This window comes from Cuculus canorus, chromosome 25, assembly GCF_017976375.1.
Source record: "Cuculus canorus isolate bCucCan1 chromosome 25, bCucCan1.pri, whole genome shotgun sequence".
Classification (NCBI taxonomy): Eukaryota; Metazoa; Chordata; class Aves; order Cuculiformes; family Cuculidae; genus Cuculus; species Cuculus canorus.
Genome location: NC_071425.1, coordinates 4,994,949 through 5,012,869, shown reverse-complemented (window position 1 = coordinate 5,012,869; position 17,921 = coordinate 4,994,949). Strand labels below are relative to the sequence as shown.

General features: G+C 42.2%; 1 protein-coding gene across 15 annotated transcripts in view; it reads left to right on the top strand.

Moving 5' to 3' along the window:
- TANC2 (tetratricopeptide repeat, ankyrin repeat and coiled-coil containing 2) overlaps positions 1-17,921 on the top strand; it is a 225,301-nt gene that overhangs the window by 27,111 nt on the left and 180,269 nt on the right. For 14 of the 15 annotated variants that reach the window (XM_054088176.1, XM_054088191.1, XM_054088186.1 and 11 more), the window contains exons 2-3: positions 964-1,025; positions 11,183-11,282. In XM_054088176.1, coding sequence (XP_053944151.1) covers positions 11,216-11,282 — 67 coding nt within the window. In that variant the 5' untranslated portion in view covers positions 964-1,025; positions 11,183-11,215. Of the gene's footprint in view, positions 1-963; positions 1,026-4,097; positions 4,117-11,182; positions 11,283-17,921 lie in introns of those variants that run through there. The other variant, XM_054088179.1, reaches the window with a different exon arrangement.

Below are 17,921 nucleotides of genomic sequence, written 5' to 3'. Positions count from 1 at the left end.
TGAGAAATAAGATAGGATCACTTCATGAATTTATGGAATGTCTTACGGTGTTACATACAAACCCATTCATCTAAGACCATCTGAGAAGTTCCTGTTAAGATTCTAGAGAGCAGTGTGAGTTACAAGTTAAGCTGTTGGTTCCTGTTCAGTGTCCTCTTGCGGTAGAATAAAAAACCCACTGAAGTGATTGGCTGTTATTCTACTTGGTGTAAACTTGCAAACTTCAGGTGGTCTCAGTTTACCTTTTTTGTTTGTTTGTTGGGTTTTGTTTGTTTGTTTGACAAATGAGATGTCTGTCTGTGTTTCCTTCTGCTTGCTATTTCTCACATGAGATCTCTGAAAGGATGAATTGGTGAAGCCTCTTGACACTGTATCATCAGCACAAATAAACACAGGTGGTACCAAAGAGGCGCTCTGCTCTCTGTCAGTAGGTAGTGCCATACATTTCTTCTGGATCTGTGATGAGCTCATTATTGCTGCATGATGGCAGGGCGAAGGGCCAGGTACTGAAATCTCGAGGCCCTTCCTGGTAGTCACATTTATGCAAGTATTGAGGTTTAAAAAAAACATCAGGAGGAGGCTGCACAGGGTTTTGGCAGGAGAGCTTGCTAGGCTGAAGGGCAGTATTTGGGAGTAACATAATAATTTTAAATAGTACTTTGTATGGTGTGTCTCAAAGGGAAGTGGTGTCTGCTTTTCTTCTCCTCCCATTTGACAAGTGGTGAGGGGGAAGAGTCAAGTGATTGAAATTAGAACTAATTAACAGAGACCTGAAAGCATAAGCATTAACTTTTAAATTGTGATGATAGTGAGGGCTGGCTGATAGCTCGTGCAGTAGTACTCTGGCAGAGTTGTGCATTTACTCCTGGGATGAGATGGTTACAGTTTTGTGTGTCCAGCTTGGGATACAGTCAGGTGTTGAGAAAGGGCTGCTAAATTCTCTTGTGTTTTTTTGTCTTTCAGGTCTTTCAGTGAATGGAGGAAGACACTTTTCTCTAGAGATTTAACTTGTCAAAAGAAACAAGGTAGGAGAGTTTTTTCCAGTCTCATGTTTTCTTTGCAGTAATTATTTAACTGATACAATAGAATTGGAGTTCTCCTCTGCTGTTTCTTTATCTGAGATCGACTAGAATTGGAACATGGAATGTGACCACTATCTTCCTATACTAGTTCTGCCAGCTTACCAGTCTTACCTGCTGGAGGGATCAACAGGAAATCTCATGGAATAAAAATAGGGTTTGACATTACTTATTGAGTTCATTGTAACTGCTAATTAAAATATTTATACTTTTTTGTCAGCAAAATGTATCATAGTGACACAGCAGTCTACATAAAATAATTAGGCGTTTATTTTTCAAGTTGTTTTTTCTGAAATCTCAAATCATCTGTGTTCTGAGAAAATCTCCAGTGCTTCCAATGAACTGACCATCAGTTCCATATAACATATTCTTGAGACTTGAGCAGGTTTGCAGAACAGACTTTGAGCAGCTCCTTAATTTAAGTCTATATTTTAGTGTGTATTTTTGATCATTTAAACATTAAGGAAATAATTCAAGTTTCCTTTAATCTCTCAAAGCAGTCAAGTGCTGTGACATTTCCTGCCACTTTACACATTGCCTAGTTTTATTTCATTTCCTGTCATACCACTGTATCTTCAAAATTAACCTCAGATTGATAGGAGTCTCAAACAGAACATGCGATAGGGAGATGGTGTGTTTGAGTGACAGATTTCTGGCTGCTCTGTGTCACAGCTAGAAACCGAAATGCAAGTGGTTCCTGATGGAGAAATGCACTGTGCTTCAATCTTCTGGTGGTTTGGGGCAGAATCGAAATTCTCTGTCCTGGCAGTGCAAGGCTCATTTATTCCAGCTGTAGAACGTGCCATAACATTTCTTTCCAGAAAGGCAGTTTAACTGGATCCGACTGCTTAGAGCAGTGCCATGTCTTGGTTCCAGCTTAAATATCTGGTTGCAATGGGTGTTGATGGAGGCAGCCATTACTAGTATTTAAAAACAAAGCAGTAATTTTAACTGTTATGGGCACCCCAGAGCACGCTAAAAGCACTGCAGGTGAGTTGGTCAAAGTGAGGCGATCATATCCTGTGCTTTTCTCTGTTACAGTTTTTCTCAGAGGCAGTGTAATTGACATTGTACATGGAGAATGTAAGTGTCCCTCTTGAATTCAGTCTGTATCATTAATCTAGAATTAGAAACCAGGTTATGCAAAGTGATACAGCCCTGCTCAAAATTAAATTTTCTTAATTTCAAGGTCAAGACGTTATCATGTTAGAGAGAACTGGTTCTGACTTTTGACTTTCCTCTAGTCAGTGATTGTGTTCTTCCAGTAGTGTTTCTAGACTCATTTTTAAATAGCTTTTTGTTGGTGTTGAATCCCAACACTTAAATGAAAACTATTGCTGGAGAATTTTTTTTTCCCAGAAGAATGAATTCTAACCTTGACCGATAAGTTAAGGTTGCAGAGTAAGTGTTGACGTGATTGGCAAAGTTCTTTTACCAGAATTGTGAGAATGGTGACGTTACCTGGATTCCGAGTGAATCACAAGCTGACCATCAGTGGTATCTCTCTCTTTTAGCGGTTGTGCCTTTATTCATCCTTCTCTCTAGAAGTATGACTATCAGCTAGACAAGCTGAAACCCAAATGTTTCTGTTAATGGAGGAGAGGGAACTCAAGCCTACGCTGGGCACATTTGTGCTGAACAATGCAGAATTGCACCTTTCTGGTGTTGTCCTCCTACCTTCCCTTACGGGTGCAGAAGCAAAGTGCTGCTCCAGTTTGACACTGCTGTCAAGCCCATTTGGCCTCTGGAACAGCAGTTTTCCAAGCACAGTAGCAAAATGAGCTTTTCCTTGGAGTAAGTTGTGTGGCTTTCATAATAATACAGTACTTGTCTCATTCCTTTTGGGTTCTGAGTGTATAGAAGTTACTGCTGAACACCAACACCACAGGCTTTAAGTGAAGATAATGACCAGAGACTCATCAAGAAATACGTGGCCCCGCTCACCTTGGGTCAGGTGTTGGGAGCTCCACGTACATGGCAGAGTTACCGCGTTACGCTCTCAGAATTACTTTGCAACTGGAGCATTAAGGGCTGCTGTACTTGACTAAAAGAAAACAGAGATTGGAGCTGACTTTCTGCTTCCTTGTCATGTTGGTGTGCCGTACACCGGTCCCCTGTGAACACTGTTACTTCTGTTTATTTATTTTGATCTGTCTCCATCAAGGATTGTTGGAGAAGCGAGGACAGCAGGGTCACATCTAGCCGCTCTCAGGAGAAGAGTGAGAACCAGTGCAGGGGGTTGGTGGCAGCAAAGGTGGTCGAGAGAACGCTAAGTACTTTGAGGAGGGACCAGAGGGGATGGACAGATAGACCTTCCTGTCAGGCCCCCATCATAATGATTAGTGCTCAGGCATCCAATGAGGGAATGCTAAATGATTATTTTTTGTTCATACTCAGTTGTTCTAAAGCCTATTAGTTTAAAGAACTTAGACTAATATACTCTTAATTGCTTAAAAACCTCTAATTGGTAGGGTTTAGTCCTTGTAATTCCCTTTTTGTTTTTCTTTTCCCAAATAATCCTGGAAGCTCTTGGCATTTTTGCCAGATTAAAACAATGCTTTTTTCATTCCTCAGGACCCTTCTGGAAATATTTCACCTCTAAATTCTGCTTCTGTGTTTCTAAATGTGCGTGGACCGAGCTTACAATTAAACGTTTCCATTGACTTCAGAGTTGTTATTCACACTCGTGTTGAGAGTCAGGGCTGTTACAGGAGGCAGAGTTTTAATGAAGTTTGTGGAGCTTTGGCCGCTTGCTGACAAGGGTATCGGGTACAACAGGTGGCAGTCTGGTCTTCCTGGGAAGGTTGGAGGTGCTACTTGGATGTACTCGGGGCTGTCGGTCCTCTTCCTGAGGTTGTCTCTCAAAACATTCTCTTGAATTTCAGGGCAAACTGAAATGAGTGTAGGAGAAACTTGGAGTGATGTAGAAGAGAAGCATGAGAAGTTTCAGTCCAGCAGCTGTTACCAGCGTGTGTGGAACAGATTTCTGTGTACAGCGTACTTTCTACAAGCAGTAAATACGTGATCACCTGATTCCGTTATGTGTCATCCTTTCACTTTTCAATTTCTTTTATCTTGTGATAATTAGCTTTATGAGTCTGTCACTTGTAAAAAAGCCCTTCTTACCTGCTCCTTTCTGAAGGCTGAATGTTCTTTGAAAACAGTTCACTAACTTGTGAAAGGTGAGATTGTTTTTGTCCACAAAATATTAATTTAGTTTTTACAAGCTGTTAAATCCTGAAAACAAATAATCAGAAAGGTACCTTTTTTGGTGTCTTAATATATGCTGCTTATTAGATGCACCTTTTATCATAGTGAATTCAGCTTCCCTCATAAAGATCACTAATCTGGTGCTACCAGGACCTTTTAAAACAGAACATTTTATGAGTAACAAGCTTTTCAGTTATTTTGTATAGCTGAGTGCATATTTTCTGTCAGAGGATCTTCTTCTCCAGAAAAAAACATAAGGAAATACCTTTTTTAAGCATGTTCTTTCTGTCATTCCTATTGGGAATTAAGGGAAGGTGTGCTAGAGAAGTGTGGTGCTTCGAGATCTGAGGACAGAGATGCAAACAAATGAAGGGATAAGCAGCAGATCTGGACTGACCATTTCTCTGCTTGTCCAGAGTATTATCCTGGAAATTGTCAGCAGTGTAAGTACAGGGATTAAGGCTCATCTAATGAGTTTGATGTAAAACTTTGTCATGTCATGGTACATATTACATTGTCTTGGTGCTTCCAAGTCCCAATTGCAGTTTACAAATTTGTTTGATCTTTACTAATGAGCTCCTATAAAAATGGAGGAGGAATGCCTGCCTGCTTCCCGCGCTGACTGGTCAGCAGTGTGTGATTGCAGAGGGGCTGCCGGCGCTTGCATTTGGGTGGGACTGTGCCGTGCAGCGTTGCAGGGAAGGAGGATTCCGCAGGGTTTACACTTTCTATATTTTTCTGCGTTGTGGAAGTGGTTTGTCACTGATGGGTGTGGTGGTTTCTCACTGGAAAATGTGCTTTGATAGTGGTTTGCAGATAATTCTTGTTTTTATCTATCTGTAGATAAAAAGTTTTTAATGTCTTTTACTAGGCAGTGTTCGTATAGCTTGGCTGAACGTTGTGAAGGTTCTCGGAGTAAATTCTGTCCTAATTCTCTACAGTCTGAGTTGCTGCCTGAACTGACTGTGAGCTTATGGGATCTCATGATTTGGCACGGAGTTGTTCATGTTTACAGGCTTTGCCTTCGCTTACTTTTCAACCACAAATTAATATATGAAGAGGCAGCTGGCAGAATTGTTGAACCACCTCCAGTTTGGAAGTATGATCTTTTTTAGTTTAAGTTCTTTCTACGTGTTCCGTTACTGCTCCATAGTGTCTGTGTCCTGGCTGCGCTTACCTGTCTGCCACTTTGAACATCGCTGTAATGCACAGGCAGCCTCGCTGTGTCCCGACTGAGATTTCAAGGAGGGAAACTACAAACATGTATAAAGAAATTTGTTTCTTTTAAAATGTTTGGAAGACCAAAATATTTATGATTATTTTACTTTCTAGAAACAGCTTTTGAAATGCTTGTGCTTTTACTTTGTTTTTTTCTCTCTGGAGGCAGGAAAGGAACTGAAAATTTAGAGGAAAATAAAACTCTTCAGAAATGTGCGTTGCACATGGACTCTGTTTGCATTCCCACTATAGTTTTCTAGTTAGGAGCTTTTAATTATCGGGAAAAAAACCAGTTCTACTCTGCGAAGTATATGTTTAATAACTTGTAATGCAAACATGCACAAAACTTGGCAGCAGTGGCCCCGCAATATTTTCATGTCTCATTGGACATCAGACACCTTAAAAAAGAGCTTAACTTTACTAATCAGCTTTAAATTAAAAAATATCTTGTTTTTAGTGAGGTGATCCTAGAAGGGGAAAATATTGGACTCTGGCTGTTTTGGTGGTGGTGTATGAGGCAAAGATAACTTGCTTTGGTTTTGAAATTCCATTTCTGACAGTATCTTTTCCTTAGGAAATCACTAAAACCAAGCAGAAGTGACTTCTGTGGGCTGTAATAATGTTTCACCACCCGAAACATGAGGTAGTTTTTGCAGCCTGTCTACAAGCTCTGTCTTAAAATTAAGAAAACAAAGCAATAGGCCTTAGTCATCCAGGAGGATTTGATGAGATATTGCGGACTTGTTCAAGCTTAGCATTTGGGGTAAAGTTGCAGCTTGCAGCACTCAGGCTGTTTCTACTCCCTTGCCTTTGTTTTTCTTTCTCATTGTGTTTGTGGTACTGCTTTCTTATGTTCCAGAAACTGGTTTTGTGTACTTCATTGAAATCTATCTTTGTTAGAAGATAAAACAACATGTGGCAGAGTCTTTATGGAAACCAGAAGATTCTTGAGCTTTTTTTTTTAAGACTACTTTTGTGAAGTGCTCTAAAGCAGGGTGTGTAGAGACTGCACGGCTTTACTTACATGCTGATACTGTCTGGAGAAGTTTGCTCACAGAGAATCTTCATTAGAGGTAGTGCAGTTAGAGATGACAAGCTAAATAACAAAGTGTAGTGGCTCTTGGCTGCCCGATTTGATTGCAGAAGCATCCCCTGGCGATGAGAGTGTGAGGGATCCCCATCAGCATACTGTGTCTTTAGCTCCTGCTGACACAGCTGCTTGCGAGGCTGGAGAAGAGAATTAGCCTGGACTGTACTGAGGAGTTCGCTGCGGGTATGAAAAAATGCCTGATCAGCTCCTCCTAATGCCATAAGAACACTTGCTATTTAATCCTTCTAATTCCATGAACTAGTATGACCGATAGAATTTTTTAGAGTGCTTGTTCTTAAACATTATTTCTGGCTTAGTATCAGCTGAACAGAGGAAAAGCTGTGACCACGTTTGCCCAGAGCCACAAATTAACGTGGTCGTGTGCACAGAAGAAAAACAGGAGTTGATTTTCTGACCAGCCTATTCTGCTAAACCATCTTGTGAAAACCTTAACTAATCAGGATATAAATTTAATGAGTACTTAAACACGCGGAGTACTACAGCAGTGTCTGTAGGGCATGCTGAGAAACAATGCCATGAGTTGAAGCCACACTAGATGTGTTACCAAAAGCCCTTTCTTTCTATCTCCCATGTCACTAAAGATCCAGCAGTCCTCTGAGGCTTCTAGGTGAGCTCTGAGAATATAGACTTGGACATCTCATGGATCGTAACTCAGGGTCTTGATGCAAGACAGCAATTCTTTCTCTAGTCCATGGTTCTTCAGAACAATTTCAAGGAGGCCCCAAATGTGCCCTGTACAAGACAGTTCAGGCCCAGAAGCAGTGCAGCAGTTCCTGGCATGGCTTGCCATGGGAAGGCTAGAGGTAAGCATGGTTAAAAAACAGCCTTCTCACCTTTAGCATTGCTCAGGCTCAGCCCAGGTGGCTCCTTCAGTATAATTAGGTTTAATTAGTTTATACCTCAGCACTGATGGCATAGCTCCACTTGGTTCTCTTCAGTGTAGGCTGATGTGGGAATAGAACCCCAAACCTTCTCCTTAATTCATAGAAACTTTGAAGTTTTGGGCTGTCCACTGCTGCCCTGAGAGTTTGGTTCTGAGAAAGATAGAGTTACAAAGATTAATTGCCCTTCCAGACTGAGGTGGAACTGGATACCTGGAAAGCTGGAAAACAAGAAAAGAAAAAGAAAACAGCTTACACTCTTCTTCAGTGGGAGTTCAGCAGGCTCTTTCTCTTCAACCCTCGTGTCTTCAAATGCTCCAAGACTGTTAATTATTTACCGTCTTTTTACCTAAATCTGAAATGGCAAGCTGAGCACTTTGCAGTCCCCTTCTGCCCTTCCACCTGTGTTGGCTCCCTAGAACACTTGCCGCCACAGGGAACAGATGAAACCAGGATGATGTTGGCGGGGGGCAGTCCCAGTCAATGTGCCCCGTCATCAGCAGCGGAGGTGATTCTGGTTTGCTTGAGTGCGAATAGAGAATCAGGTTGGAAATGGTATCATTGCTTCATTCGCTGGAGTTGCACACTCTGAGGATGACTCCACGGAAATGCTTTCAATATCTCACTCAGCCCTGTGGTGCTCCAGTTGCTGTGCTGGGATAATTGGGGCAGGTGAGTTGGCTTTGGGTGGAGGAGCCCCGTGTGGGCTCGTTGTCTGCCTACAGAGGGAGTCCTTCATCACTTGGTGTCCCCTCTGCTCTGGGTTTCAGTGTTGCAGCTAGGCTTCCAGAAATGCCTCAGTCTGCCCTGCGAAACACAGCTGGGTATTCTCGCAGGCGTGATACGTTAGTGTGAGTCATTATTAACCGTGATTCTCCTTATTTGTACATATCACTATCACAGAGAAGCTGCCGCTTCTTGTTTTCCAGGTCTTGGAAAAACGGTGCTGGGGATTGTTATATTTTCTGTTCATAAACCTACAGAAAAAATTACCTTTGCTGTGACACTTGGCTTAACCCAAGATCCACCTGAGCCTGCTTTTTCTAAAACAAAATAAAATAAATGGATCAAGTGCACCTGTTATGTTACTAGCACAGTGCTCAGTATTGTAGAGGAATTGTAGAATCATAGGATGGTTTGGGTTGGAAAGGACCTCAAAGCCTATCCAGTTCCAACCTCCTGCCATGGGCAGAGACGCCCCCGACTGGATCCAGTTGCTCGAAGCCCCATCCAACCTGGCCTTGAACAACTCCAGGGAGGGGTCATCTGGGGCCAGGGCCCCCTACCCTCATCATGAAGAATTTCTTCGTAATGTCTAATCTAAATCTTCCCTATTCCAATTAAAACCATTTCCCCTTGTTCTGTCCCAGCACTCCCTGATCAAGAGCCCCTCCCCAGCTAGCCTGGAGCCCCTTTCAGCACTTGAAGGTGCTCTAAGGTCCCTCTGCAGCCTTCTCTTCTCCAGGCTGAACAACCCCAACTCTCTCAGCCTGTCCTCATAGTGGAGGTCCTTCAGCCCTCGGATTACATTCACACTGTAGCAATTCTCCAAATAGCAGCAGGAGATGTTTACTGCTGCCTTGTTGTCTTGCTCTAAGCCTCGGTAAATACATTTGGATTAGTAGGATGTTGGAGGGATTGCAATATTATCATGTTCCAGAATAAATAACACTTTGAGTTCCGTTGCCTTCTCTTTACATTTAATGTCTCCTTCCTGTTTTCTCCTTCTGATGTTGCAGAGGGTGTTGTGTATGGATTTCATTGGTAACAGATTGTAGGATATGTAAACCCAGAAGTTTTCTTTGTGCTGCGAGCTGGAACGTAACAGCCATCTAAAGAAAATAAACAAACAATTCCAATTTAAGACAATTGTGCTTGCGCCCAGATGGCTTTTTTTTGCAGTCCTTTAACAGTAGGATGATTCGAAGAGGGGCTGGAGCTTTGTTCAGAAGCCCTGGGAATAAGCTCAAGTGTTTGCTTGTTGTGCTTTGATGTCATTATACAAGGCCTCAGGAAAATGCCAGGAGATACTCTAGTGATTCAGAGATGCAAAGGAGATAATTGGTACCATATTTTTTGTTTAATATTTATACATGCACACGTGTATGGAGACAAATGGACCCTGAAATCTGTTTATGGACTCTGATAAGTGAATGGGAACTTCTGAGGCGAGACCTCACCTGGAGCCCTGTGTTCAGTTCTGGAGTCCTCAACACAGGAAGGACATGGATCTGTTAGAGCAAGTCTAGAGGAGGCAACAGAGATGATCTGAGGGTTGGAGCACCTTCCACATGAGGACAGGCTGAGAGAGTTGGGGTTGTTCAGTCTGGAGAAGGCTCTGGGGAGACCTTAGAGCAGCTTCCAGTACTGAAAGGGGCTCCAGGAAAGCTGGAGAGGGGCTGTTGATGATGGAGTGCAGGGATCAGATGAGGAGGAACAGTTTTCAGCTGAAAGAGGAGAGATTGAGATGAGATCTTTGGAAGAAATGTTTTCCTGTGAGGGCGGGGCTGGCCCAGGTTGCCCAGAGCAGTGGTGGCTGCCCCACCCCTGGAGGGGTTCAAGGCCAGGCTGGCTGGGGCTTGGAGCAACCGGATGCAGTCCAACTCACACTGTTCTGTGGTTTCTACGAAGGTCAGGAGAGGCTAAAGTGAATGTCATGTGTGTGTGCTTAATGGTGCCTGTAACATCTGTGCTCAGAGTTGCTGCCTTGCAATGTTGGTGTCTCTCAGTGACTAAGTCACATCTATCAAAGGACTTTTGGTGACTTTAATTATACATAGAGAGCTCTTTAAACTGGGTATTATTGTATTAATGTACATGAGAGTGCTAGATGAATGTGAAGACACTCAAGGTCGCATTTACCGATCATTCTCCAAAAAGAACCTAAGGATGTTGCAGGCAAGAAAATCGTTCCCTGTTTCTGAGATGAATGTGTTACCTTGTAACTATGGAGTATTCTGTGTACAATAGAAGGGAAGTTGTGGTTTGTTGGATGTCCTGATCAAAGGCTCTCTGCTGTTCTTTTGGTCTGGTTAGGAGCTGCTGCTGTTGTTGCTGTCTGGGTGGTTTACCTACTTTAATAAGAGGCTGTTCCACCAGAACGAGCTGTCAGTGTGTCTGGTGAACCCCGAAGCTCAGTCTTTTATCTTCAGCAGCAGAGACAACTTTTTTTTTCCCCGAGATGTATAGAGCAAGGAAAATACATGGATAATGTTTGTGTTTGATTTTTTTGCATCAGTTAACTCTGGGTTTGACTGGCTTTCCTCCTCATGACAATTTATTCAGCTCACAGAAAGATTTGACAGTAGGCTAGCCCAGGAGCTAGACAACAGCTTTTGTAGTCTGTGAGGTTCCTTGTTTCTGAGCAACAATTTCTCCAATTGGTTTGGTTTTAGTAGTAACAGAAATGGAGTCAGTCTCCTCCAGTTTCGGGTGATAATTTGGCCAATTCATTTGACAGCAGGTAGGTCCTCCTGGAGACAGCCTGGATGAATGGAAGCAAACAGACTGATACGTTGCCTTTGGGTGTCGATTTCTGTTGTTAGCAAATGTATTGGCAAAATGATTTTTCATCATTCTGAGTCTTTATTTTACGTTTGGCACTTTCTTACCGTTTCTTGGAAACGTTTGCCCGTTGCCCACATCAGAGTGTGATTGGTGACATCTATTGTTTTGCTTTACAGTGTTTGGGATACACAAAGTGGAACAGGATCGCCATGTTTCGAAACAGTCTCAAGATGCTTCTTACAGGAGGGAAGTCAAACCGCAAAAACAGGTCCAGTGGTAAGTAAACAGCTCTTCCCGCGTGGGTCCTGTTGGCAGCTCTGGAAGCTGTTCCTTTTATGTGTGCTTTGGTCCTACTGGGTTTTTTTTAATGAATAGATGTACTCGGTTGATGATCTTGTAGACTCAAAACATCATCACAGGTTATTTCAATGTTGTGTTGTGATTTAATAATTAAAATATATGCATATTTATTTAAAAATGTATGCAAACCATAGTGGGGAGACAAGATGTAAGGAAAAACAATTAATAGTCATACATGATCCCGTAGTGAATGAACATCAAGGTTCATCTTTAGATTATGGAAATTAAGAAAATAAATTATTTTCTTCCAGAGTGACTGTGCTAACTTGTCTCAGAGAAATCCTCACTACAGACAAACCTTGTGAGAGCAGTAGCAATTTTTTATATCTATGTTTTAAATATGAGGAAGAGAGGAATGGGAAGAGATGGAATTAGGAGAAATTGCCCAAATGGAGTCACCATTTCTGTTAGTCTGCTCTTTCCACCATGCCAGGAAAGGGGTTTACAGTGAGCGCTGGTTCATTTGGCTTAGGTTGCTTGAGCCGCGAAGGCAGTTAGGAGAGATTGTGATTGTGAAGCAAAACGTTAAAAGAAAATGATACACTTTAAAAACATTTTTATTTCACTTTTGTATTTATTCCCAAAAATGGGAGTGCTGGCATTGTAATAGCTTTTAATTAGATCTTCCATTTTTCTTTTTGAAGCCATCTGGCAGCACAGTTTGAATATTTTGGGATACAGTGTTTATTTGTACTCGTGCATCTGTGTAAATAGTGTGTGTGTGTATTCCATGGGAACCACAAGTGATGCTGCAGAGATGCAGTGGTGACAAACACAGTGGAGAGAGTGCACTGTTTTCCCTGTGTTGAAAAAAGTTTGTGTGTATTTCTCACAGCTCCAGAATTCCTCCGTGCGCACACACATTCGGTACCTTAGTACACCCAGTGTTATTCAGGAACGGGAGATGTGTTTTTTAGCAATATGGCTTTGCTGTCCCCTGTAGTTGCCTTGTTCTTATTCCAAGATGTTGATTTCTGGTGAGGGTCCTAGTTTGTGGTGGTTCATCCTGAAGTATTTGTCAGAGAAAGTTTAAGCGCTGCATCCTGGTGTTGATGCCCCTGTGTTAAGTTATTGTAATTAATGCATATCTTGGATAGTAGGAAAAACACCTGTTTCACAAAGATGCCCTCAGTAATTCCAGCCTCAGGCTATGGTTGTCATTCACTGCTTTTATGAAGGAGACTTTTTTTCCTCATGAACTCCTTCATCTTTTGTTCCAGGAGTGGTTAATTGGCGGGAGGTACCTGCACACAAAGGCCTGCAGGTTTTGGGGAGACCCTCGAGCAGATGGCTCTGTCCTCTGTGATTTTGTATCGCTGTGAAGTTTCGCATTTACTATTCAAAGCCCGGGAAAGTACAAGTCCTCTGATGATGCTCACAACCTGTGAAAAACTGTGCATAGAGAAATGATCTTAAACAGTGGTTTCTGTACAAAGCCGTATCCATCCTTTATCAGTCCTCTGTATTCCTTCTGGCTTATCTCCCAAGCCATATTAAGGATCATGTATATGCAGTGCTTTGCTTTCTTATTTTGTGAATGAAAAAAAGACGTTTCTGAAATAACAAGATACGATGTGACTGTAGTGGCCAGAACAAAGAGAGGTGTCTTCTGGAAAAACAGTATGATAGCATTTAATAGATGACGTTTGCTCTAACACCCATTGACTATGCTGTGTGTTTAATATAATTTATTGCAGTTGTGTCTTTGAAATAAGTTGCTTTATTGAGAAATTCTGTTTGACATCCTTAGGGGAGGAGAGGGAATAAAAAGAGGAGATGATAAGGTTTGTTATATTAACAGTATCTAAATGGAAAACATCCCTCCGCTATAAAAGAATTTTTCAGATAAGTGTTAGTCTATCAAACTGTAGCAGGACACCAGATGAACTCATTGCTGCCTAGATTTTTTTTAATAAATACATTTAATTCTGTATTTCTTTGCAACGCAGGAAGGAAAACCAACAAATCTTCTATGCACATGTCTGTGTAGCATCCAGAGTTACAAGCCTGAAATTTGCTTTATTTATTTGCTTTGCAGTTCCGGTGAAGGACAAATGTGATCCTTTAAAAGTTGACGGAAAAAGAGAGTATTTATCTAATGATATCTAAAAGGAATTTGTCACCCTGTTGCTGTGAGGGAGAGGAGTCGTATGCTGGTCCAAACAACCGGACTCGATACTCATTGTCTTGCTGCTTTGTTTTGCTTGCCCTGAACCTCCCTGCTCTCTTCCTCTGTATCCTCCCTCCCTTCCTGCTCTCTTGGTATGGGAAGGAAAAGGTCTTGTGGAAGCTTCTTACTCCTTTGACTAAATGAACTGTTTCAGCCACCAGATCTGTGTGTCTTGGTCTCCAGAACGCTTCCACATCATGAGTGCAGACCGTTGTGTCACCTGCGTGACCGCTGCCTGCACGGTTAGGACTTTGTGGGGACAGCTTTTGTAGAAGCACAGGTGGGACATGGGGGACTTTGCTTCAAAAGAGTAGATATTTATTGATATGTCTCATGAACATGATAGAAATAGGTAAATAGAAGTTGGCAGTGAAGGTCTCTGATGGTTTTGATGCTATTATTTGCCTGGTGGCCTCAGAAGGGACATCTTCGGGGCAGTGGGACCTGGAGGGCAGAGCCAGTGCAGGAGCTGCCTCGATGACTCCACAACAACCCATTTTCATAGGGAGACTAACGAAGAGATACACCCGCCTCAGGGAATCAGGAACAAACTCCAAATCATCAGTTCTAGGCTGTGAGAGTAACCTTTGGAGGCTTCAGGTCTGTTGTGGATGCACCTTCCATGTCTGGACTCTAAAACTGCGTGGGCAGGTGAGGGCCTCTTGGGTGTTGTTGATGCGTGGGGTCTAAGCGCATTCATGATGCGTACATCTTCGTTTCCTGCAGCCCTGTCACGGCACAGTTGTGAAGGGAGTAAACTCTTCAGCAGGGTTAAAGGATTGTGGTCTCTTCTCAGGGAACCCAAACGAGCGCGCTGGCCTGTGAAATTGCTGTTCTCCATAGCTCCTCTTGTTTGTAGTTGCACGCTTAGCAAATGGGGTCAGGGAAGTCAAGCTGGCAATTCCTAGTTGCTGTGGTGTGGGTTTGATAATTCTTGCTGATTAAAAGAACACTGGTGTAGTGGTAGCAGTAAAATGCTTTCTTATTATTCCTCCTTCAGAAACTGCTGAGCAACTGCTCTGAAGAACTGTGGTTAAAATTTATTTTCGCTCAGCTGGGGTGGTTTTTTTTCCTTGGAACTCTTCATGGTGTTGTGGTTCAGGAGCACACAAAATATTTATAAGAGAAGAATACCGATTAGGTGCATGTGAATGTACAGTTGCAGGAATGCCAATTAAAATAAATGAATTTCTACTTCAGCATTAGATGATGTGATCTCCTGTGGTTGGTTTTGTGCGTGCACTTTCAGAACTCTGACAGGATTTTGTGTGTGCAGTACAGCTCCATACCTCTGTATGCACACATATTCAATCTCATGTCCTAACAAAAATTCTCTTGTGACTCAAAGGCACTCCTGCTATTTTACAGTAATGCCCTGAGGACACACGATGACTGCAGTCATATTTTGATTAGGCTGTATTTTCCTCTGTCACAAACGGGTATTCTACAACCAGACATCAGTGTCTTCAAAGCTAAAATGTGATTCAAGTGTAGCTAAATATTGCCTTCATTTTTCCATTCTAAAATAATTTGCAGAGATATGCAGACATGTAAAGTTTCTGACTCAGAAGTTTGTATCCAGGGCTAAATTTGCCTCGAATATGTTTGGGTTAAAGAACTGTGCTTTCCTGCACCCTTTAATTCCTTCTGACTGATGATCCAGCAGGACAACAGTGGCCAGCAGCCCTCTGGGGAGGCAGGCAGTTCCATTGCAGCCTGCAAGTAGGCACTGCCCGCTCTTGCTGGTCAGGAATCGGATGGAGGCTTCCTTCCCCCTAATTCAGCAGTTCGGGGGCAACTCTGCTCTGTTCCCTGAACCCAGAGGCTATAAGGCACTCTATTAATAATTTTTATCTGTTTTATCATCTCAAGTGTATCTGCAGTTTGCTTGCTTATACTAAACATTCATTGATCTGGTTATGTGTTTAATTAGTTTACATCAGATCAATCCACTAATATATTCATTCCAATATTGTGAAATAAGCCTCTGAAATGGATCCAATCTTTCTACCTGTTATAATTATCCCTGTTCCTTTTCCAAGCAGATAGACTCCTTCCTTCTTACATTAGCACATTAAATTAATACTCACGTAAGAGGTCAGATTCCCTTTAGAACCCAATAAAATGTAGCTGCAAAACCGCACTTTTTGTTGGGGTTTGTATTTCTCTTCACCTTGTGAGGTGTAAGTCCAGGAATTTGTGCCTTGACTTTCTGGCAGACGCTGAAGCAGATTCTTGAAGTACTCTTATTATTTTTTTTCCCCAATGTTAAATTTATCTGAGGCATGTAATCCTTTAGAAACTTGCCCAAAGGGTTTGCTTTTTTTCTCCTGGGTTAGTTAGGAGCTGTATCTTGCTGTCCTTAACTGATGGAACACGCACGGTTTTTATCTTGAGCTTACCAGCTGGGAGCTTGCCTGCCATCCATAATATTTTTGGTGCAGGATTTTTAAAACCTCTTCTTTCCTGGTTCACAGGAGGGCCAATTACTTCTAACTTCCAGTGTATTTATAGACCTTTGGAACCTGCCACTTCATATTTTAATTTCAGGACTAAAAGCAGCCCTGTCAAATGCTCTTCTTTTGATTCTTCCCTTTCGAAGATGAAAGGTGTTTCTGTGAACATCTCGTCACTGCTTTGCCAGAACTCCGTGCAGCTTCTTATCCATCTGATCTCTTTTGGAAGTCTAAGTCTAATTTTTACCCCCAAAGAGCTTTGGAGGGTCAGAAATGAATTTTGGATTCCATTCTGAAGGAAATTGCTGAATGATGAGGTCCAGCTGGTGGATATCGGGATAACCTAATTTAAGAAGGTATTAGAAGTGAGATATTAAAAGACCTGTCAGGCTCACGGAATGTCTTGTGGCACTGAGTACTGAATGTATCCATGTGTTCCATGCAAATAATAATTCAGACGGTATTCTTCCAAAGAGTTTGCTAGTTTTTCATAAATCCATTTTTAAACAAGTCTAGAGTATGTTGACAAATCTGTGGCTTCTGACCACACTGAAGTCTTGTCCTTGAGTTTGTCAAGAGTGAACTGACCCTTCCTGACAGTTTGTTTTCTTAGAATGATGGAATTATGAAATGGTTTGGGTTGGAAGGGACCTTAAAGCCCAGCCAATTCCAACCCCCCTGCCGTGGGCAGGGATGACTACCGCTGGATCCAGTTGCTCAAAACCCCATCCAGCCTGGCCTTGAACACCTCCAGGGATCTGTGTAGTTCAGTGTATTTCTCCTTAAGGAGGAAATACATCAGGAAGATGTGTGTATACACACACATTTTTCTTCTTAGTTGAACATATTTCTTTGATCAGAATATATCCTGTTCATATACCAAACTCTCTTCCCTGACAAATAAAAGATGCTTCGACCACAAAGCTTCTCCTTGTCTCCTGCACAGCTATCTTGGAGAGTATTTTTGCAGCTAGATTATTTGCAGCTAGTCCAGATTATTCTGATGTTTATTTTTCCTAATCCACAAATACCATTCTGGTTTTTTGGTGATTTTTTTTTTTTTTAAATACCTCAGATGTTAAGCTAACTGGGGAGGCAGGAGAAACATAGTTGATATATTTCTGCTGTGCTGATTGGTGTATTTATTTCCTAAACAAATTGGTGTATTTTGGCTACAAATGAGAGGAAGGTGTGCCCTGAGTATATGACAGGATCCTCTCCTGGCTGCTGGGAGCTGGTTCTGTTTATTTTGCTGTTTCCTCATCTCATCTCTCCATCAGTACATCTACAAGCACTCCTGTTCCTCCGGCACCCACAGTTTATTTTTCAGATGTATTCCTACTTGCTGGGTTTTCTCCAAGATTTCTCTGAGGTCAGTGAGTGCTTTCTCAAGTTCTTCTATATCAGCTTTAATCCTCCTCAAACCGTTTCCTTCATTAGTGATTCTGCAGATCTGATTGCTGAGATTAATTCACCAAAGTCCCTTCTAATAGCGGGAGCTGATCTGCTCTGCTCTGAATGCTGCTTCCATTAGAGCAGCTATCTCCCTTCTGCTCTCCTCATACATAGTTCTGAGCTCTTTAACCTCCTGAGAGCTTCTTCTCAGGAAGAGAAAAAGTTTTTTTAACTGGTCCTTTATGGGGGCATGTGTTCTGCAAACAAGGGAATCGATTTTCAAAATTAAAGGGATCAGGGAGTGGTAATGTTTGCAGGTTGAGCCATTTCCCCTTGCGAGCTCTGCCCTCTGGCAGCGAGTGGCTCCGCTGACACCACACCATCAACCACTGTTCCTCCCTCCAGACTTGTCTTTGCTGTGCGCGCTCGGGTTTGAGCTGTCAGAAACTGTGGTGACAGTGATTTATGCCTGTGGATTATGTGTGATACTTGCCGTTGTGTGTTGTGTTGTGCTTGCAGAGAGAAGTATTTGAC